The 22,045-nt window shown below is 41.9% G+C and overlaps 1 protein-coding gene across 2 annotated transcripts; it reads left to right on the top strand.

Moving 5' to 3' along the window:
• The first annotated feature begins 79 nt into the window (after window positions 1–79).
• On the top strand, window positions 80–16,026 carry snx1a (sorting nexin 1a). Of its 2 annotated transcripts, XM_088920114.1 has the most exons (16): window positions 80–275; window positions 686–802; window positions 5,081–5,237; window positions 6,716–6,849; window positions 7,301–7,367; window positions 8,264–8,307; window positions 9,133–9,274; window positions 9,968–10,046; window positions 10,225–10,300; window positions 10,687–10,800; window positions 11,107–11,200; window positions 11,437–11,642; window positions 12,217–12,360; window positions 13,029–13,109; window positions 13,244–13,315; window positions 13,682–16,026. In XM_088920114.1, the coding sequence occupies exons 2-16, from the start codon at window positions 686–688 to the stop codon at window positions 13,730–13,732; spliced, it is 1,578 nt and encodes a 525-aa protein (XP_088776240.1). In that variant the 5' UTR covers window positions 80–275; the 3' UTR covers window positions 13,733–16,026. The 2 variants fall into 2 exon arrangements, with proteins under 2 accessions (XP_088776240.1, XP_088776239.1); XM_088920113.1 differs by lacking the exon at window positions 80–275 and having other exon boundaries at window positions 671–802.
• The last annotated feature ends 6,019 nt before the right edge of the window (window positions 16,027–22,045 follow it).

The raw sequence follows: 22,045 nt of genomic DNA, 5'->3' as shown, positions 1-22,045 counted from the left end.
AACCATGTTAATGACAAACAGAACGGGGGGGGGGGGGGGAGTAACCAGATATAATTAATTTGCAAAACGTTGGTCCCGTCTTTTCCTGTAAAGTGCTTTGAGAAGAAACTTTTAAAGGCGCTATATAAATTTAAATTACATCATTATAATAATAATAATAATTATTATTATTATTATTATTATTATTATTATTTACCTAAGATACATAAGGAAGAAAAAACTTAAAAGACGTTTCATGATCCGGTATCTTAATATCTGTAACAGCATCCTTTGAAGTGAGTACTGCTTGGACACAGCCATTGTGACAGTATGAGTATGTATCCATCTCCGTGTTAAATTAAATTCTGCTCAGGTTATACCGGGCATAATCACTATACAAATATGTATAAAAAACGTATTTGCACAATATTATTATATGTAGAGTGCAGGTGTGTTATATGCATTATATACTTTCTCAAAGCTGGCGTTCAACCCTAAAAGTAGCTACTGTATATACTGTACGTGTGACGCCTCTTTTTTTTGCAGGAGTTAAGACGACCATGGTTCGCTACCGCCAGCAGGTGTCGTTGTACTTGTTCTTGGCTCCTTTTGGATATTTTTTCCCCCTCTCTCTCTCTCTCTCAGTGTGTGCGTCTCCAATAAAGTTTTGTGATGCTCGCCGTCTCCTGTTTGCTTTTGAATAAAGATGGCGACCAGCTCGGAGCGGAGTCCCCCTCCCTTCCCGGAATGCGAAGAGCAGTTGCCGGAGCCCGACGCGGCGGACGGGGACAGCGACGAGGGCGAAGATATTTTCACTGGCAACGTGAGCGAGGGGTCGATGTGGGCGCTGCGGATTCACGGGGGAGGTTCAGAAAGAGGGCGAACGTTTCGTTTTTTTTTGACAGGTTTCCTTCATCCGGAGAGGAACCTGAGGAGGAAAAAAAGTTCTGCCAGTGTTCATGGTTAGGCCCCACTAAGCATCGGGATTCCCCGTCAGGTCTGAACGAAGAATTGGAAACTGTTGTTGTTGGCTAGTGGGTGTGATTTGTCATTTGCATAAGTTTTTTTTTAACGGTTTGGTATTTGTTGTGTACAACACAAACACGAATGCTTCTGCATGGGTGCAGGTACGGAGGGCGGCTGCAAGCCCGCATTGACTGATCTGTGTATGGAAGGTTTTTGCAATCGTGTGGGAATTTGTCCGGAACTGATATAGATATTGATGCTTTCAAATCCACATCTACTATACCGTATAACGGTTGAACCGGGGCTGGGTAAGGGCGTCTGTGCTGAGCACTAGCCTTGTAGACTTTGACTCCAGCCTGTTGACAGCTGAACGTCTCGCCTCCTGAATTTCTGCGAGTGCACCGCTCCTCGCCTGTGATTTTGTTACTATTGCAACAGGACGGCTCGGCCGGGCGATAGCGTTATCGCAGGCATGGTGCAATGGCTTATTTGTGGTCAAAACTCCACCTTGTTTGAAGTGTAACACGTCCCAAGAACAGCAGACTGAATTCTGGTAACTGATACATTAGTTTAAGAATGGGAGATCTCCTGAAACGTGGGATTACTTGTGCACAGTTTTTTTTTTTTACTTTTTATGACAACAGTTTTATTAATGTATGTTGCTTCGCATTTTTAGATCCCAGGATTAAGGGGTGACCAACTTAGTGCATTGTATAGAAAGTGTTTTTACATAATACCCCGAAGAAAGCAACTAATAGAAGATTTAGTAGTTTTCCTTGGAGAAGTCGAACTTTTCTAAACAAACCCTTTGGCTGTTTTCGGAAGGGGAGCAGAAGAGAATGTAAATGGAAGATTAAGTTGATTTTATTAAGTAAAATTGTCTAGGTTTTTGCAATAGTCTTGCGCAATTTTGTAAAACACCTGACATGCCAAGTAATAATATTACTAATATAGCATTAGCCGTACTTGTAGCTTCATAGTTGTAATTGTTCGGCACATGAGCTTCGGAATCTAGCTGAAAACTGAAGACTATTTTGACGTTTTGCACTGCGCTTACTGAGCTTGGTGTTAACTTGAAGCCACGTCTAACCCTGAGCAAACCGTTCAGGTGAAGATAAGACGAAAAAACGTTTCCTAAACACAAAGCCCTCTATTGTGAGGCGCACAACTCTTTGTACGAGCTTACTGTATGGGGTTTTCTAATCTTACTCATTCCTAATACTGCTGAGGTAAAAAGAGATGGCGTCTATGATTACAAAATACTGCCACAGACACCTTTTTACAGTTTTTTTGTTAGGTTACACTCTCTTGCTCTGCTGGGTCTTTCGCTTTGCATCACGTGCGTGCTCTCTGAGAACGCTCCTGCTCGACACCTGTCAGGAGTTGTAAAAGTATTCTTAAAAAACCCGAGGTCAGAGACAACAGGCTCCTCTTATGTAAATGTTTGAATCCGAAAATGAAGGTGAACTGTGCTGTGGTGCCACAAGCTGTTTTGTAGCGGCGATGAGTCAAAGTCTTGGTTTGACAGACTGTGATTTGACTTTTTTTTTTGCAGAGCTCAACAGCTCTAATATGTTAATATTATGTATAGATTTCCAGCAGTGGCAAGTACTTTTTATTTTATACTTCACTTTAAATGAATAAAACTTCCCTCTTTCCACAATAAATACGTTGCTGTGGCCTAAAATACAATTCCTCTTGAATGCATTGAGAGCATTTTTTTTTTAATTGCTTCCTCTTTCTGAAAGTTAGTCTGTAAGCCTCTCTTTGTGCAGCTGGGCTTGGTGCTCTGGTGTTAAGGTTCAGTGCAGAGGTGGTTACGTGCAGGCCCTACTCTCCCCCATGCTTCAGGCTGGATAAGCTGACAGCTGGTACAGTTGTGATTAGAGACAAAACCGTACAGTAGGTGTTCTGGCCTGGGCTAAGGGCCCATGAACTGGCCTGCTTCTCGTCCAGTCTGGCTGTGCTGAACTTGGTTGTGTTCTTCAGTTGTGAATGATGAGTGACACCTTTTTGCTTTCATTTACAGCTCATGGGCTGTTAATCTTACTGTGACTGCGGTGCAGTGCAGTAGTCAGCACTGTTTAGGGTAATGCAATATTTGGAAGATAAGCAATTCAAGTAAATTTGAAATAGCCTATTTGATCACTTGATACGGTCTACAATTTAAACCATTAAAACGGCCTTCATGTTGGCATTTTTCTGCCAGTGTCTGTGGTATTTGCAGTACATATATTGCACCTTTTTGATTATGTGCACCTGAACATTGAGTCTTATTATTGCCACAGAATTGCTGAGATGTTTGTTCTGTGGGTGGGGTGTTTGCTGTATTGGGTGTATATCTAACGACCAAATTTATTGGGACTCAAGGTCTGGAAGTCTTTGTCCCTTACTAAGGGCAAATTTGATTTCCACTGATGCCCCGCTCTCTGCCTGCTGGCATGGCTCAGCGGCTCTGCAGGATGTGACTGCTCATGCAGAAGCTGTGTCTTGCGTCTGTGAGTCACCCTGCCTTTCCACGCTGGATCTGGGGGCAGGCCTTTTGCAGTGGATGCTCGTGCAGTGAAGCAGAGTAATGGGCTTGTTTTCAACTTCTAAATCTGCTATCCTCAACAGGTCATGCACACAAAAACAATACAGCTGTGTTCAAAGGTACAGTGCCTTTCAGACATACCAGGACAGCACGTCAAAGCTCATTTTTGCTTTATGGTCAAGCAGTTTGTATTTACAATCATCCAATTAATATTAATTGGAAAATAATTATGGTATGCATTTTATTTCAGAGAGATGCCATGCATACCTTCGATCACATTAGAGGAAAATCATACTTTGTGTTCAGGCCAGTGAAGTCATATAGGTTTGAGGTGATAAATGCATGATGTTAGTGATCCATTGAACTTGCCAGATTCCTTGTGCAAGTATTTGAGATGCTGTGTTTCTGCCACTCTGGGTTCTTCTCTGTTCGTTTTCATCTTCAGCAAATGGGTTTAAATGTAGAGTCTGCCTTAGTCTGAGATTTTCCCCTTTTTTTTTTCTTCTGCTAAACGTCCTGGTTGTATTTGAGTCATTGTCGTACTGCGTGGCCCAGTCAGAATGGGCCAAGGGAATGTTTCTGTAAACATCGTTGTGCAGCTGCCATTATAAGCTTTGTCGCCAATAAAAATCGGGCAGTTCCGGTGGCAGCCATGTATGTCCAGGCCAGGCAGTGTTTCACCAGTGAGATAGTGTTCTTTTGGAGCATCTGCATTTCCTTTTTCTTTCTTCACGCATTAAACTTTCCATCACGTTAGTAAAGGTGTATCCTGATCTCATGGGTCTGTATGGCTTTATTCCAAAAGTCCCATGGCTACCAGTCAGATTCCACAGCAGGGTGGAGGTAATGTCATGTGGTAATGGAGATCATATATAGGTAATGAGCATGCATGTCCTTCTGTGGAAGCTAGCACTGAGCCCTGTGCAACACCGAAATATGTCCCCACTTCACTTCCTGCCATTCAGCCTTGAGAAGTTATCTGCTTGAATTCTTTAGAATGGAAAATAAATCTAAAAGGGGGCAGTAAGGACTCTGGAGTGGCTGAACCGAGAAATATGCTTGCCTGAGCATAAATTGAGCCCTGTTATCCTGGCATCACAGGTTCGAGTCTGGGACATGTCACTAGCCGCCTGGGACCAGAATCCTGCCAGTGGTGGCACACAAGTGGCTGAGCACCAACACGAGTAGGCCTGCCAGGACTTTCTCCGCTCCGAGTGTTGCAGAAACCCCTGGTGTTTTCAGGCTTGCAGTGCTGTCAGTGAAGGCTGCACCACTCCTCTATTGGCTGTAAACCCGTGCTGCCTGTGAGGGGTTGATGGGGTGAGTGGCGCGGAGGTGGAGGTGAAGGTGTTGGAGGTGCGCAGCCGTGAGCTGAGATGTAAAAAAGCCCACCCCCCCCCCCCGGGCATTTCAGATCTGATGGATAGTGAACACAAAAAGGAGAGGCTGAGAGAGTTACTTAGAGCACTTGTTATGAGATGTGGTATGTGATTATATTGAAAATGCAGCAGTTATGCAGTGTTGTATACATAAATACTTTCACTTCATGCAATGTGTATCTACTTGTGTCTAAATATGCTTTGTTTTGTCTTCTGCGTGCAGAGCAAAGTGTCAGAACCCAAGACGGATCCCCTACCCCAGAGCAGCCATATCTTCACTACAAACAACACCACAGCTGGAACTACAGCCAGCAACACAGTCGCCAGTACCAAGACTAACGGGCTGCATTCAGATGATGAAGAACAGGATATATTTGCAGGTATCTTACTTAAGATCTTTAATGTCTTAATAAAATCTACAGGATTTATCTTGTGAATTCTTTTTTTCCATGCAAATGTCATTTGATTAGCCGAGCAGAAAATGTACACCATCATTTCCAGAAAAGGCTGCAATTTGGACAGGCTAATAGATATGCTTGGACTCTCTACCTCCCCCTCAACGGGGGAGAGTTGTCCCAATATTTGTGGGAAAGGGGTTTGACACAAAGGACTTTGTCAAACTACAGGAATAGAGCTTTTCTGCTCATAAAATTAGATCTGCTTGTTAATTGCATCTTATTACCTGCATTACACTTTTACTAGAACTTCCTAAGCTGAGAGTAACAGTATCACAGAAAAGTCAGAACAATCAGGTTTCCCAGCTTCTAGCCAGTGACAGTGTTAATGTAGGGACTGGCTGCCTCACATGTTTGAGGGCTTCAAGGGCACTGCTTAAAAGAGACTTCTCTGAGCTGGATCACGTCTGCTGATATAACCTATAACATATAATCACTTCACTACCTCGGTCTCTAGTATGGCAAAAGATTCCTGTTGTGGCAATATTGTGTAGCTGATATTGCTGTTCCTGCACATATCTCTCCAGCAGCAATGGGCTCACTGTGAACAAGTTCCATGCTTAATCTTCTTCTGGGACTCTGTAGATTTTAGGAGTTTCTTTAGATCAGATGCAGGAACGTAACCTAAGACAGAAGAATAGACCAGCTAATTTTCAAAACTGCACAGAAATTCATTGTGTTTTATGGATTACATTGCTGATCAGTTACTGATCAGCAGCAGAAAAGGACAAAAGACTGTGGAACGTGTCCCTTAGAGAGAGTTGTGCTGTTCTGTGAGCTGGTCAATAGCTCATGAGCACTAGGCTAATTCTGGGTCTAACTAGAGCATTTGTTTTCTGTCGTTAGGTAAGTATGTTTTCACAGTTTCCTAATTGCAGAGGGGCAAAAAAGTCTTTAAATAGCATCCCAAGAAAACCACAAGCATCTGTTGCAGTTTCAGGTAATAAACATGCATGTGTAATGTTTACTGAGCGAGTCATCTCTCCGAAAGCTTGATCTGTAGACATACTGCCAATGGTGGTAAGTTAGCATTTCCATTAAAGACACCTTCCCGGGTTCTGCCTTGGTTGCAATGTTGTCATTTTGCATTTGTGATGCAGAATTTATTTTGCCAGTGTGTTGTCCTAGGAGTGGTGTTAGAAATGAAAGATCTACACTTGCATATAAATAAAGGGATCAAAGAAACAGAAACAAGCATGCGGCTATCATTAATTATGATTTAATTCAGCTTTTTGTTTCCTATCAAGGGTACACAATGTATACAAATTCATGCATCAATTTCTTTTGCAACAATTCCTATCCCTCCCAGAAAGGAACATATTTTTCCTCTTTTTTTTTAGAGAACGCCAGATAGGCTTAATGATGTTTAACTGTGTTGAACTCCTTCCCCTCTCTCCTCGCAGAAGCCACCGTTGAGCTGTCATTGGACAGTCCTCGCAGTGACAGGAAGAAGGAACCAGCCAAGCCCTCTGTGTCGGCTCCTGCTCTCGGTGTCACTCCAAGCACTTCCAAGACACAGCCGAAGACTCTGGAAGAGGTGTGTGCCGAGTGCTCGCTCTTCACCACAGGGCTGGCAGTGTGTGAAGCATGCTGTAGAAGGCAGACCACTGCATTTCACCCTGATACAGGGAGATGTTGGAGAAAAGAAGGGATTGCTTCCTCTCAATCCAGTTGGAAGCTAATAGTCCAGAGCTTAATACCTCCCTTTATATATTTAGTATAAACTTTTATTAGGATATTTTTTCTTCCAGCCATAAATACTTATCAAGAATATATATATATGTAACGTGTAGATCTTTTAGTGACTAGGTTCAAAATTATTAAATTGTTATAAATTAAATTATAGAGAATTTGTAGGTATGGGTGTCTGTCAGAGAGTGTCCAGTTTTTTTAACCACGTGTGTGTAACCCTATTGGATGGCGTGGCTGTGAGTGTTTGGGCAAAGGCGATGTTTCACCAGCGTGACTGTTACAACCGTTTGTTGTAGCTGGAAGAAGAGGAGACCGAGGACAAGTTTGAGCTGAATATTGCGGTTACCAATCCTGAAAAAATCGGTGAGCTTGTATTTCATTTTGTTCTTTTTATTGAACCAAAGCGAACCGTGAAAATGTTTGTACCATTTCTTGACTGACGAGAGTGTTTAAAGGCTAGGTCATGGGGGAGCCGTAGCCTATTAAAATAAGAGATATCACTTTATTGGCCATATACAATTTCTTGTATTAGGAATTGTCTTTTCGCATACCCCAGCTTGCTCTCCATGAGACACACAGACACACAGACAGGGAGAGAAGCTGGGGGTCAGAGTGCAGGATCAGCCATTTATACAGCGCCCCTGGAGCAGTTGGGGTTAAGGGCCTTGCTCAGGGGCCCAATGGAGTAGGATTCCTCTGCCGGCCGTGGGATTTGAACCGGCAACCTTCCAGCCACAGGCACAGATCCTGAGCCACAGAGCCATTGCACAAGCGCCAGGCACAAGGCAGGCATACCCCTTCGGCAGAACGCTAGTCCAATCGCATAACACACTCACACCAGGCCCAGTTTTCCCAGAAGTCAATTAATTTTCCCAAATGTCTTTGGACTGTGGGAAGAAACCCACGTGAACACAGGAACATACAAGCTCCACGCTGTTAGCACCCCAGGAATTGAACGCAGGACCTCAGTGCTGTGAGGCAGCAGTGCTAACCACTGTGTTAAATAAAGTGGTTACAAAATGGATAGATAGTATTGTATTAAACCTTTGCTCTAATTGTGACCCCTGTCTTCTATTGATTTGATAGCACAACTTTTAACAAAGAGGGGAAAAATCAGTTTAAAAATAATCATGTGTAGCAAGAATAGCTAATTTGACATTGTGAGTTATTAGCTTCATTTGTTTTGCTTCAGATATGTTTTGGATTTTTTCCCTGTGTCGCCAGTAATTATTTTTATTTCTCCGTTTTCTTTATTTTAGGGGATGGCATGAATGCTTATATGGTTTACAAAGTGTCTACACAGGTATGTTAAAAGATCACCGATCTTGCTTCTGCAGTAGCTTTGTGTGCAGAACAATTGTGGGCATTCCTGAGTTCCTAAAGATACAGCTGTACCTTTACGTACATTACAGTGAAAATAACATTTTTATTTTACAATGTGTTGAGATTTAATTATTATTAACATCTCACCTCAAAAGCAGAGATAATGCTTTAATATACTGTATGTAAAAGATGTGGCATAGTCATACGTCTCTAAAATTCTGAAACTAGTTAGTTTCAATTTGAGATCTTTACAGTTTGGATATTGGCCCAGCGCAGTTCTTTTCTTTCAACTTGTATGCGTCATGGAAATACGGATTGTCGTGGAGTTTTATCAAAGAAGAGCCAGGAGAGGTGTTCTCATTCACTCAGTAAGGTCTTTATTCGTATCGCAATATAGGAAAAAGCCATCACCCGTCTGTGCAGAGAAGTGAAAGCTGATTCAAAAGCAAGCAGGGAGAGCCCTTGTTTTATATCTTTTTTTAAGCTGATGCAACACTTCAAGGACAGGCAATGCAGTAATTTTCCATTCCTTATAGGTTTTTGCTTTAAACAAAGAAGAGCAGTTATTCAAATAGTTCTTATACACCTTTATTCAAGCAGCAGAGATGAACATTATTAAAACATCCCGTGCCCTTGACCAGTTGGGTGCTATCACACTTTGTTCTAAGTATCCAGCTGCTTCTGCAGCACAGCTCTGTCCGTAAACAACATTTTTAGGATAAAACGCTTTTTCTCGGTAACTTTCCATTACAGGATTCACGGTAGAAGAGACTTTATTTTATTTTCTTTTTGACTTGCTTTCCAGACCACTTTGCCCATGTTCAAGAGCAAGACCTTCACTGTGAAGAGGAGGTTCAGTGATTTCTTGGGGCTCTACGAGAAGCTTTCTGAGAAGCACTCTCAGAACGGGTACATTGTGCCTCCACCTCCAGAGAAGAGCATACTTGGCAAGTGCAGTTTTTTCTCCTTGTTTCTGTTACGGTTCAGGAACTGTATTCCACTTTTGGCAACACCTTAGGAGCTCGAGATGAGCAGTGCATTCCTCTTATGTTGTCTCCTTAATCCTTGCCCTTTCCTGTCTGCAAAGAAGTATATCACTGTTGCTAGAGAATTCCTATTCCAAATCCTTCAATCTGATTGAGTAGGAAAGAGTCCTGTATTAGAAGATTTATTGGTTGGTAGTAGCCTTTAACCCCACTCCTTAAACAGTCCTTTTTCTTACAAAGTCCAGTCGTTTTAGCGTTATCGAATGCTTTTCTAGAACAACACTGCAAGTACTTTCCAACTTTTAGCAGAGACTATTCCGTCTGAACTTGGCCTTCTTCTGCCAGGTTTAGCTATTTTGCAGTTGTTTCAATTGGGAGCAAGGCAACTTAAAATCAGGTGTGAAGTTTTGTCAGTCCTTGCAACTGAAGTTTTTCGTCTTGTATGAGCAAATTGGGAGTTCTAAATTGAAGACTGGGAACGGGAATGTGCAAAATCCTAGAACTGAAGCATAATAAACTCTCAAGGCTTAATTCACTGTACTGGATCTTGACTTCGTACTCGGTTTGTGATCAAATCAGATTGTCTACCCTGTGCACTTTATCAGGAGATTAAATTTAACCAGTGTTAAGATATTTCTTCTCCTGTCTTTACAGGGATGACCAAAGTTAAAGTGGGTAAAGAAGACTCATCCTCAGCAGAGTTTGTAGAAAGACGGCGGGCAGCCTTAGAAAGGTGAGATTCGGGTGCACAAGCTGCAACTTTAAGACTGTAAAAAAAACTTTCGGTATAAGACTTTCCCTGCACCATTCCCGTTTCATTTCTCATTCTCATTTGCTGCGTATATTAATTTCTGTTTGCACTTCACTAGCCTTGAAGTGGCTGCAGGTGACCTCATTCCCTCTTCTTTCAGGTATCTTCAGAGAGTAGTCAGCCATCCATCGTTGTTACAAGACCCAGATGTCCGGGAATTCCTGGAAAAAGATGAGGTAGATTACCCTTTTTATGTTTTCGTTCCCCATAATTTCTGGTTTTGGTCCTGTGTAGGATAACTACAGTTTAAAGTGGCAGTTATTTTAGTTCTGCTGTATTTTAAAGCAGTACTTCTGAGGCGGTTAATTTGTGTATTAAAAGAGTTTGTGGTTGTTTTCACCCGTCTAGTTCCTTTGCATATTTTCTTCTGTCTTCAATATGTTTTTTCCCTTCCCAGCCCTAGTTGGACTTGATTAGTTAGGTGTATAGGAGGTGTGAGTAAAGGGTGGCTTATTCCCATTCACAAGCCATTTGAATGGTTCCTCATACGTTTAGCAGTCCACTTGTTTGAGCTGACTGAGCCATATTCCTTCCTTCAGTAATGAGTGCCTGTGTTTGTCAGTTACCCCGAGCGACAGGCACCCAGGCACTGAGTGGGGCCGGATTCCTGAAGATGCTAAACAGGGCGACAGACGCTGTGAACAAGATGACCATCAAGATGAACGAGTCCGATATTGTAAGTCATGCAGACACCCACCCGAATCTACAGAGCTCAGACGCATAAAATCACAGCATTCATTCGGTCATATGATTGAATCATGAGTGAAGAAGTGCACTGATGCATGTCTGCAGTCTGGGCTTCCAGTTCGATCTACATGATTCAGGTGGAATGGAGGCTAGATGTTTGTGACCATCTGTCCCACTACAGTGTGCGCTCTGTCGCCTTAACAAATACTAAATAGGCAGCAGCACAGTTTTCCCTCTCCCATCTGCCTTGGTTGTTATCCCGCTTGTCATCGCACCTTCCTTCCGTGCCTTTCAGTGGTTCGAAGAGAAGCTGCAGGAGGTGGAGAGTGAAGAGCAGCAGTTGAGAAAGCTGCATGCTGTGGTAGAGGCATTGGTCAACCACAGGAAAGGTGAGGACTCAAGCCACCGTCATAGCCAGTTGAAAAGTCTTCATGTTTTTGTATTTGAAATGTCCCGGGTTTTTATTAAATTAATTGTTTTATGCTTCCCATTTAACACCTCGTACTGCCGTGACTCGTGTAATTGTGCCGAGGCCTTCCTCGGAGCCTAGGGAGGCGGTCGTGTCTTAGAAGGGGCTCGCAGCGGTCGCCCACCTGAACGCTGCTCTGCTGCGTTTCCCCGGCAGAGCTCTCCGGCAATACCGCGGTCTTCGCGAAGAGCGTGGCCATGCTGGGCAGCTCGGAGGACAACACGGCGCTGTCGCGCGCGCTGTCCCAGCTGGCCGAGGTGGAGGACAAGATCGAGCAGCTCCACCAGGAGCAGGCCGGCAACGACTTCTTCATCTTCGCGGAGCTGCTGAGCGACTACGTCCGCCTGCTGGGCGCCGTCAGGGTACCGGCCTCCCCCTCTGCACCACACTTGTTCATAGCCGAGACTCCCCATGCATGTTTACCAGGGTGTTGCCCGTTCGCAAGCTAACTGTGACTGGGATTGCCCATGACTGTGAGAGTGCCAAATTGACATGGTGGGCATTAGCTGGCCAGGTTTCTACTGTTCCTTCTTTCGGCACTAACTCTGCTGTTGTGGGCTGTGGAGCTCCAGCTTGTTAAAAGATGAAAGACTAGCAGACTTATTGGCGGGGCATGCCCATCTCTCAGAGCTGTAGCTATGCGTTTAGTCTGAGAAAATTGGCATTTCTCCTTTTGGGTGGGTATACTATATAATTGACAATTTCACATTTTGTGTATATTTGCAGCATTTGTATATTTTATTACAAATTAAAATGGGCGCTTCAGTGCAAAATCCATTGATTGTAGCTCATAGAGTCGCAGTATCGCACAACCCCCTACACAGGTTTAGCCTATATTATCTTAATTTGATGAACAGCTCGAGCGTCGAAATGCAACGTGTTGTTGTACCGAATGACCCGGGACGCCTGCTCTTCTCTGCCGTTCCTCCCTTCCAGGGCTGCTTTGACCAGCGAATGAAGACCTGGCAGCGATGGCAGGACGCCCAGACGACGCTCCAGAAGAAACGCGAGAACGAAGCCAAGCTGCTGTGGGCGAACAAGCCGGACAAACTGCAGCAAGCGAAGGACGAGATCTCGGAGGTAACCGCAGCGGGGGAGAGCGGGTCACCCTCCGGATAAGTGCAGCGGTTAAGGGGAAGCCGGTCTGCTAACATCCTCCTGCCTCCTCTTAGTTCTCAGATCACAGGTTAAAGGATCTCAGAGTCTGCGGTGATGGTACTTATTTCACGTGGAAGTCATTTATTTTTTGGGATGATAATATGACTGCAGAAAATATAGACCACAGTTTCCTAGCTCCAGTCCTTGGGGTCCAGAATCCTGCTGATTTTTTTTTAATTATCAAAGAATCTGAAAACGGTTCATTGGCTACACTTAACCCTTAATTGGATCAATTTTACCATTCACTGTAGTGTGTGGCTGTTTCTAACTTGGAGATAACCGGAAGTATTCTGGACCTCAAGGACTGGAATTGGGAACCCTTTTCCAGAGTTAATTAGCCACATATGTTAAGAGCACCTTTTTTTTCCAGTGAATCATACATGCTACTGGTTAAATACGACTTGGGTAGCCGCACGCTTGCAGTTTGTGTGGACACTGCCCTTGTTCTGAGCTGCATGCTGAAGTTAGTGGGTAGATGAAGTTTCCTTCACCGTGACTGTTTTGTCCAGTATTAGCCCTTGAGCAACAGGCTGTGTCAAAAATGTGGGCATCTGTTAACATGTTCTTTGTTTCTTTTATTTTATTTTTAGTGGGAGTCCAGAGTAACGCAGTATGAGAGGGATTTTGAGAGAATTTCTGCGACGGTTCGCAAAGAGGTACTCAGGTTTGAGGTAGGTGGTTCTCCGTTTTAAATTAAAATCTTCCCCGTCTTGTAGCCCAGAGACAGGACTCTGTATGAAGCAGCAAGCCAAAGGTCTCTTGGTCTGTTCGACCTAGTGAGGAATATCCTGTTGTGTCTTTGCAGAAAGAGAAGGCCAGAGACCTTAAGACCCAGCTAGTGAAATATCTTGAGACACTTCTACATACACAGCAACAGGTATGGAGAATTTGTTTTTAATAAAGGCAATTTTACTTAAACTATTTTAAAATGAAATGCTCAAGAAGTGCTATGAATCATATTGCTGTAAAGACTGAGAACTCTGTTTATTGAATTTTTGAGTTCTTTGGTGTAAATTTGGACAATTTCCTAGAGCACTCTGTTGGCATGAAGGTAGAATTTTGTATCCTACAATGGTTGGATTTTGTATTCCAATGAATAGGTGGAATGGTTTTAAGTTCTGTAATTACCTTACCCCCAGTCAAAATATAATTACACACATGATGCAAATCCAATGACATGGATAATGTCACGATTGATCTGCGCTGCACAGAGGTTACTATTTAGCATATTCTTCTGTTTCAGCTTATAAAATACTGGGAAGCCTTCCTACCAGAAGCAAAAGCAATCGCATGATGGGAAGCAGGGAAGTGGAGCGTATCTCTTGAAAGTCTGCCTTTTTTTATACACTTTACCTCTCGCCTAGAAACCAAGAAACCAAGATGCGCTGCAAAGGGAAGAAAAAAATCTAATCCATTTTTTAATTATAATAAAGTATAGCTCTTCATCTTAACTATTGTATTAACAATTGTATATTTCTCATTTAACTTCCATATATATTTTCTTATTGAAAATCTTTACTGGTAATGAAAGCTTGGGGGCAAGGTGTGTAATTTTTTTTTATACCTGTATGTAAATGTACTGTGTGGGGGGAGGCTTGGGCGTCAGAGGGAGTGTTGATAGTCACTTTAGAAAACCAGTCCATATTTTACCACTATTGGCTTACTTATGTCTTTATTTGCACTTCTGCACCAGCAGATTAGCCAATTCATGGGTAGGAATCTCTGGGAGAGAAGATTGCACTCTTCCTGCAGACGTTCGTGTATGAGCTTGCTTCTCCTTTACTACAGAGGCCCTGTCCCTTGATTGGTGAGGTTCTAAAGCCACTTCATGGAATCATTGCAATTTCTTGGGCACAGGTATCTGTACTGCAAAGACCCACACTTGGCAGAGCAGTTATTCATTTACAGTTGGAGTAAATTTTCTTTCCTGTAGGCATTGCTCGGGAGTTTAGGGGGATTGTTGGGTGTCTGTACATAAGGGGACCCATTGATCTAATGGAAGTCTTCCGAGGATGAAAGTCCCAGATCTATCTGGTTTTATTCTGGGGAAAGTGCTGGCAGCCTGATCTTGGTCTGAGTCGACTGCAATGTTTCCAGCTGTTTCCACAATATGAAAATGGGTAGGAACCATCTGTACCCTGTACTTTGAGCCTCAAACCTATTTCAGAGCATTTTGTAGTCCAATTGGCATGGAGCTAATTTGAAATGCCTAGAGTTAGAGTGATTTGCATCCCAGCAGGGTGTGTGGGGTGGAGGGTCAGGGGGACAAATTTAGATCATTTCCAAAACTTTTAAGCATGGAGGAATAAAAATTATTGGTTCATGCAAACGTGCCACTTGCTTCCATTTAGTCTTTTGATTATGAACGTGTCTAGATGCACTGTGAATTGGAATGTAATTGTAGCCATAGGATGAATCAGTGGAAAGGTATCTGTCAAAATTTAAGCAAATAGTTTAACAATAAACTTGGTGTAAAACGGAATCGGAACACCAGAAAACTGGCTCGGATGTTGCTTGATTGAAAATAATTCTGCTAGTTCCAGCCTGCAGCAGTGGGTTCCATTTGAGGCAGCAGGAGGCTGCTGTATTAGCTGGGATTTCAAAAATGGCATCCTTGAGGTCTTTTGAATGTCTGAATTAGTCATGTGTACACTTACCTCCTTCTGAGTCTGGTTTCATGACTCTCTTTATGTACCCAAGAGGTGCGCCCCTAATCCCTGTGGTGACGCGCACAGTCACTTTTCAAGAAAAACATTTGTAAGTTTACATCAGCATTTTATTACTGCTGAATAATCGTCATTTGTGATCGTGTTGAGTGACTGGTATGCAGTGTAAAACAGGGGAAGAGCAACAGGTAAAACACAACAGTGCAAGAACACTTACTAAGTGAGAGGAGGAATTCTGGCCTTTCTAGTTCGTTTAGAGACTAATTGGTCCTTGGATTTTATTTAGCCCTCTTGCGAAGGAAACCATGGTTTCAGCTTCAACAGTATGACTGGGATCAGCTTGGCTTATTCCAGACTCCTGCAAGACATTGTGGAGAAAAGGTGCCTCTGGTTTTCTGTTTAAATGCACATCCCTGTAGTTTCCACTTGTGTCCTGTAGTGTTTGTGTGGCTTCTGAAGAAGTAGATTGGATTGACTTTGACTGTGCCCTGGAGAATTTTGAACGCTTGAATCAGGTCCCCTAATACTGTTCTGTGTCCAAGACTGTTTAGTTTTTACCACATCTGTGTAAGACATTTCTGTGAGCCCCAGATGGCATCTGGTTGCTTTTCTCTGGATTTATTCCAGAGCAGTAATATCCTTTTATCTGTCACAATCACCGAAATTGTGCACAGTGTTCTAAATGTGGTCTTGCTAGAGCATACAGTTTTAACAACATCCCTTGATTTAAATTGTATACATTTAATGATACATCTCAACATTGTTTGCTTTGCCAGTGTTTGTGCTGAAAATGTTGTTAAACTCATGTCTCTCAGAACTAGCCTCATCAAACTCGGCGTTTCCTCTTTTATTTTTATGCTTTTTTTGCTACTTGCATAATTAGCATACTGCTTTTGTCTACATTAAATGTTATTTTGTCATCTGCCAGGTGTTTGCCTAGTCCTGAATTTATGCCAAATCTTTTGGAATCTCTTTTGCAGCTTCTGCAGTGTTTGCTAATCTTCCCTTCCTAATTAGGTAGTATGTGCAAACATGACTAATTTGCCAGTTATGCCAGCTGTGTTGAGCAGGGATCCCCAGTCCTGGTCTTATAGGGCCAGTGTCTATAGGCTTGCAGTGAACTGGGTTTGTAACGACCTGCATCAGCACATTGGCTTCTTTGGACCAGTTCAACAGCTTCTCCTTGCTCTTTAGATCCTGGTGCTTTAAAAACACGTGGAACATCTTCAGAGACCCTCAAGAACAAGGATTGGGGGCCCTTGTACCCTCTGTTTCTAGTCTGTTAACCAGTTCATGGTTGATCCAAGTACATATAGTAACTTAAAAGCCTACCATCTGCAGTTTGAGAAGTAATCTTTTATAATATGATCAAAAGCTTTCTGAAAATCTAAATATACCAGATGTCTGTTTGCTTGTTCATAGAGCTCTAGCAAGTTAACCAAGATCTAGTTTTTCTAATCACTGTTAACTATCCCCTTGAAACCCACTACCTCAGATTTTTAAATGCTTCCTGTACTTCTAACCCATCTGCCTGTTCTTTTTGTACTGACTCAGTTTGTCTTTTCCTTGCTTAGTAAACATCGGAAAGATAATACATTAGCCAGTTCTCTTTCATCTTAGTTTCCCATTTTACTTCTGTATTGTTCTTTTGTCAATGCTATACTGAAATATGTTTCGTCTCTCTGGGGGTTTCAAATATCTTTTGTAATCTTTGCTTGTGTTTTGTTATCCTCATTTTCCTTACCTGGATTAATTTAAGATTTTATACAGTGCTTTATTTCTCCTTAACTGTTTGGTTTATCCATTTTAGCCATTGATTTCCTGACTGATCTACTGGTGGGATGAATCAGTTTTGTGCTCCAAGCTCAATATATTTAACTTGCAGCCACAAAACATAACAGTTCCAAAATATTCACATGGAAAGTTATTAGGATATATTCTGCTGATGCCCAGGTAAGGATTGAATGTATAGCAACGTTTTTAAGGTTTTTTTCTAAATTTGTAAGTTAAAAGAGTAGGCTGGGAGATGAGAGAGAACTCAATCTTGTTCTTCCTGGAGTTTTTTTTAACTAGCGCATAACTGCATGGGCATTCCTCTTTGGATTGATAACATCCTATATTCTAGACGTGGGGAGATTATAGGTGATTGTTGTTCATTAGGGAAGATGGCGTCTGCTGGCCTGAGCCTAGTGGTTCCAGTCATACCTGCTTGTAATGGACCCCAGTCTGAGCCTTTGTAACTACCTTACCCACGATGGAGCACTCAAGGAGCAGATGGAAAAAATTAGATTCTACCACACTTCCTTCACTTTCAACGCCTTTAACGTTTTCACAATGTGTCCACAATAAAGTCCTCGGTCTTTGGCAGCAGCGTATTGAATGCTTTGTATTAGTTTACCTTTGTTTTCCAGTTGAGTAACTCGCATGTTGTAAATGTCTTCAACGAAAATTTCATTGAAATGACAGGTCAAGACTCCTTGTCTTAGTGCTTGTCCGGCAGGTGTCTGATGAAGAATAAGAATTGTTTTAATCTGTCAGGGCATCCATCAGCCTTTGGGCGACCACAATCTTTGAATGATCGCTGGTTTTAAAAGCTAGGGAATTGTTCATGTACCTGTCTAGCAAACGTGTGTTGACCTTATTGTCAGGAGCCCACAATGCAATCAGTCGGCTTTATAACCAGAACTGACTTTGGTAATCCATCGTTCTTGATTCAGACAAGCTGCTAAACAATTTAGCCAGTTTTAATTAACCCATGTTTTCTCTTCCTCTCTGATGGAGAGTTGGGCATCACCTGAAATCATAAACCTTTCATTGCTGGATAGCTCTTTTATTTGTTACACTTACAAGATGCATTCCCTGACATGTCCATTGCAATGCTTTGCTCTTTTCTGTGATGCTGTTGGCTGATGCTCTTATGTGTGAATGGGCTGGAAAAGGAATGAAACTTCATAAACAGAAGAGATCCAGTATGGAAAATCTTTGGTCTTCAAAAGCATTATATGAAAGGTTAATACTGATGCTAAAGGTTAAAACAGATGCAGAGTGGCCACTGGTTTCCTTTTCTTTTCCAGTTTCAGTGAAGACCGAAGCCCATTATTGTTCAGTGTTTTATGTTTACAACATGTAACCCTATCCCAGCCTGCCAAAAGCAGCAGACATTTTTGTAATGTTTTAACATGTTAGAATGGCAGATTATAAACATTTGTAGGCAACCTACTGACATGTTTATAATATGCCCTTTAACTGTGCTCGGAAAGCAGTTGCTTTAGTTGCCATAAATTATTGAAAATAAATTTGTTTCATAAAATTGTTGTGACTTTTTTTTCTACCTTCAACCCTTGAATCAGTTTACATTACTCCAGCAGAACATGAACAAGCTGTTCACTATAGTTCATCCGATTATGTAAGCATTTGATAAATGATGGGCAGATTTTTTATCTAGATTTAAAACAATAGCTGAGTGTTTTCATTGTATTAGTTCTTACGTTTAGTGTTTCAATTATATCCAAACCACTGTACTGTGATCTGTTCAGAAAAATGTAAGTTGTGATGCTGTGTTTGCTCCATTATTCTTGGACGTAAATTCTTAATTTCTTATCCCTCATTACAGGTTCTTTCAAAATCACTCATCTTTCAGAATATCCGTTAGTCTAATTAGTGATGTGAGAACGTTCAATGCGTTTTAATGAAAACCTTCTGTTTGATACTCAGGATTAACAGGATTCCTTTGTGGCATTTCATAATAGCATAAATATAAATTATTTTAAAACTGTTTTTTTAAACTGTTTAAACCTTTTCCATATTCTTGTGTTTTTCATGTAAAACATACAGCATGGTCATTGAGATTACTGAAAATACGTTTCAGTTTGTCACTTAAACAGAACACTGGATCGAAGTATATATTTATAAATTGCTAACACTAAACTAAGCATTTTTAGGAGGTCTTGGAGAAGGAATTAAGTGCAACAACTAATTTTGCAGATTGTGTATAGTAAATGTGACCTATTTAGATCAGTTTTTGGGAGGAAGACAGGAGCTCCTTGAAGCTTAAGTTCAAATGTGTTGTGGTTCCAATTACTTGTGAAACATGATTATTCCAGAAGAAGAAATTTCCAAATCCAGCAAAATAACTTATTTATGCAAGTGTTACTATTTAAACAAATGTAAGATGTTTCTGATGGAAACACAAGAAAATGAACTGCACACAAAGATGTGAAGACCTTCAAATGCTGCACTGCACTTAGATTCATGTCCCCAAAAAAGCTTTTTATATCCAGTCTTCTTTGAAGGTCTGTTTTTATTTTAAAAGATGGTCATCTGAATGGAGAACCACATAAGATTCATCAGAATTACCAGGGAAGTGAAGGTGTTTTGAATTACTCTGAAAAGCGAAGTCAGTGGAGTGGTGCAGGGTTTTCAAACTCTGTAACCAGAACTGGTTGACTGTGGGTTCCAGTCCTGGGTGGAATGCTACTATCAGTACCTTCTAGTACCTTAAGAAGGTGCTTCACTGAAGTTGCTTCAGTAGAAGAGCCAGCTGTATGAATGCAAGATATTCAGCCTAATTAATGATATGCTAATAAAACCACATTATGACATTACCCACAGTGTGGGAGTGTGACTCTTAAGGACCAGAGCTAACTATCATTGTTATAAAGAATTGCCTTTCCTTTCAGCTCAGGCATGATGATGATTTCTCTTTGCTTTTTCCAAAGAACTTATAGTTTCCATTTCATTCCGGTGCAGGCAACACGTCTGGGCCTGACTTGTTACCCGTCTCCATAACAGCCTGCGTCAACCCAGGAGCATTTCCTATTACTGCACACCTGCAGGTGGGTGTTCTTCTGGGATGTGCAATTAGGGAATTTGTGGCATCTGTTAAGACCATACCTTGCATCATAATTCCTTCAGTCATGCCACAAAAAATAAGTGTGGAAACAGTCCTCCTTTATGCCCATTTATCTTTCACAGAACGTGGTTTCTCCCTCTCCGGTAAACAGGTTTTTGTTTGAATTTTGTCTTGATTGATCAAGGTGTAGGTCAAGCTCAGGGTAGTGTTTTGCAGGCATGAAAGTGTCCTGCACACAACCCTGTGAATGGGGAAATAAATATGTCCTGCTACTGTTTGCTGGTTCCCACTTGTCCCTCCTAATGACACACCCCCTGTCATCTTCACTGGTCACTGGATAAAACTTGTCAAGCCTTTATGGTTTCAGTGATCATCTGTTTGAGGAACAAGGTATTGTTACTTCTCACATTACAGGAGTGTTATACAGCTTGTAACAATAACTAAGTGTTTGCTATTTTCAATTTGTAATAATAATAGTGCCTACAGCCATATCAACCTGAAGCTCCCAGCTGGCAGCCCACTGAAGCTCAGCCAGTGTGAGCCTGGTCAGTACCTGGATGGGAGACCTCCTGGGAAAAACTTAAGGTTGCTGCTGGAAGAGGTTTTAGTGGGACCAGTAGGGGATGCTCACCTCATGGTCTGTGTGGGTCCTAATGTCCCAGTGTAGTGACGGGGACACCATACTGTAAAAAGGTGCCATTCTTCGGTTGAGATGTAACACCAAGGTCCTGATTCTCAGTGAAATCCCAGGGCGTTTCTCAAAGAATAGGGATGTAACCCCGGCGTCCTGGCCAAATTTCCCACTGGCCCTTACCAATCATAGCCTCCTAATAATTCCTGTCTCTGAATTGGCTTCATCACTGTTCTCCTGTTCACTCTGTGTGGTGAGTGTACCGGTGCACTAAGGCTGCTGTTGCATCATCCAGGTGGGGGATGCACATTGGTAGTGGTGGAGGGGAGTCCCCAATTCCTGTAAAAGCACTTTGAGTGGAGTTTCTAGAAAGTTGCTGTACAAGTATAAGGAATTATTATTTATTAATAAATTGTTCTCATCATTTGATAGAATTGTCCCTACCAACCTGGTACATCAGTGTTTGTAACAGAGGATTTACAGTATGGCAATGTAGCTTGCTTACTATTTAATACTGTTGAGCTGCTCACAAACTGCATATTTAAGTTCCCTTTTTGGGTATGCCATCAACTGATTTTTAAAAAGTGGTTTTGATCAATTTCTACTTGTTGTGACTCATATTGTGCCCTTTTTATATTAAAAAAATATTCAACCTTTTTAGCCTGACACTGCTATGGTTCTCCATTTTAAGGGAAAAGCACAGTTTTGGTTTCCAGTTCTTTCTTTTTTCCTCCGTTCTGCAGCGTACGTATTTCTGGAGAAAGAGCATTCAAGCCCCAACAAGACTGTAGCTGGAAGGTAATTTTTTTTTCTTCAGATAAGCCAACTGTTTCACAGCACTATTGTTTTCTGTATTGGGTTTCAGAGATTTTTGAAGCTTATGAAAAGATGCTGTGTCTGATGCCAAAAAATTGTGATTCTCTTGAAATCCTGTTTATGGATGTGCTACAGACAGTCATCCTGTCGTCCTGGAGTTTGCATTAATTTCAAACCTTGTGTACTTCCAGAAAGTGTTGAAATTATCAAGCCCGGTTGTGGTACATGTGGGATTATGGGATGTACGAGTACCCTGTGTGTTTTCCTGAGCACTGAGGTTAGAAGTGGACATGGAGAGGTAAATTCAGTACCATTAAGCCAAAGCAGAAACTGATGGCTTGGAGCATCCTGGTCTCATGACCACAATCCACTGGGTTCATAGTTCACCATTGTCAACATTGAAATGACTGCTGAAGTATCTTGTTTAACTCTTAATTCTGGCAGTCCTTTTCTGTCCCCGGGCTTAGCAAGAAGCACTTTTGTTAGGAGCTTTTTTTGAAAGTATCATTTTGACCAAAACGGACCAGGGCTATTTTTATTTATTGTTTTTCTACGTTTAGTAATTGAGTGGGTTCATTAAAACCACTAGCTAAAAGAACTTTCCTGTCTCACAGAGCTGCTTCTCGTCATGCGCAGTGCTGA

Source organism: Atractosteus spatula, chromosome 7 (assembly GCF_055471065.1).
Source record: "Atractosteus spatula isolate fAtrSpa1 chromosome 7, fAtrSpa1.hap1, whole genome shotgun sequence".
In the NCBI taxonomy this organism is placed as follows: domain Eukaryota; kingdom Metazoa; phylum Chordata; class Actinopteri; order Semionotiformes; family Lepisosteidae; genus Atractosteus; species Atractosteus spatula.
Note: the sequence above shows the minus strand (reverse complement) of the source record. Positions and strands in the feature narration are given on the sequence as shown.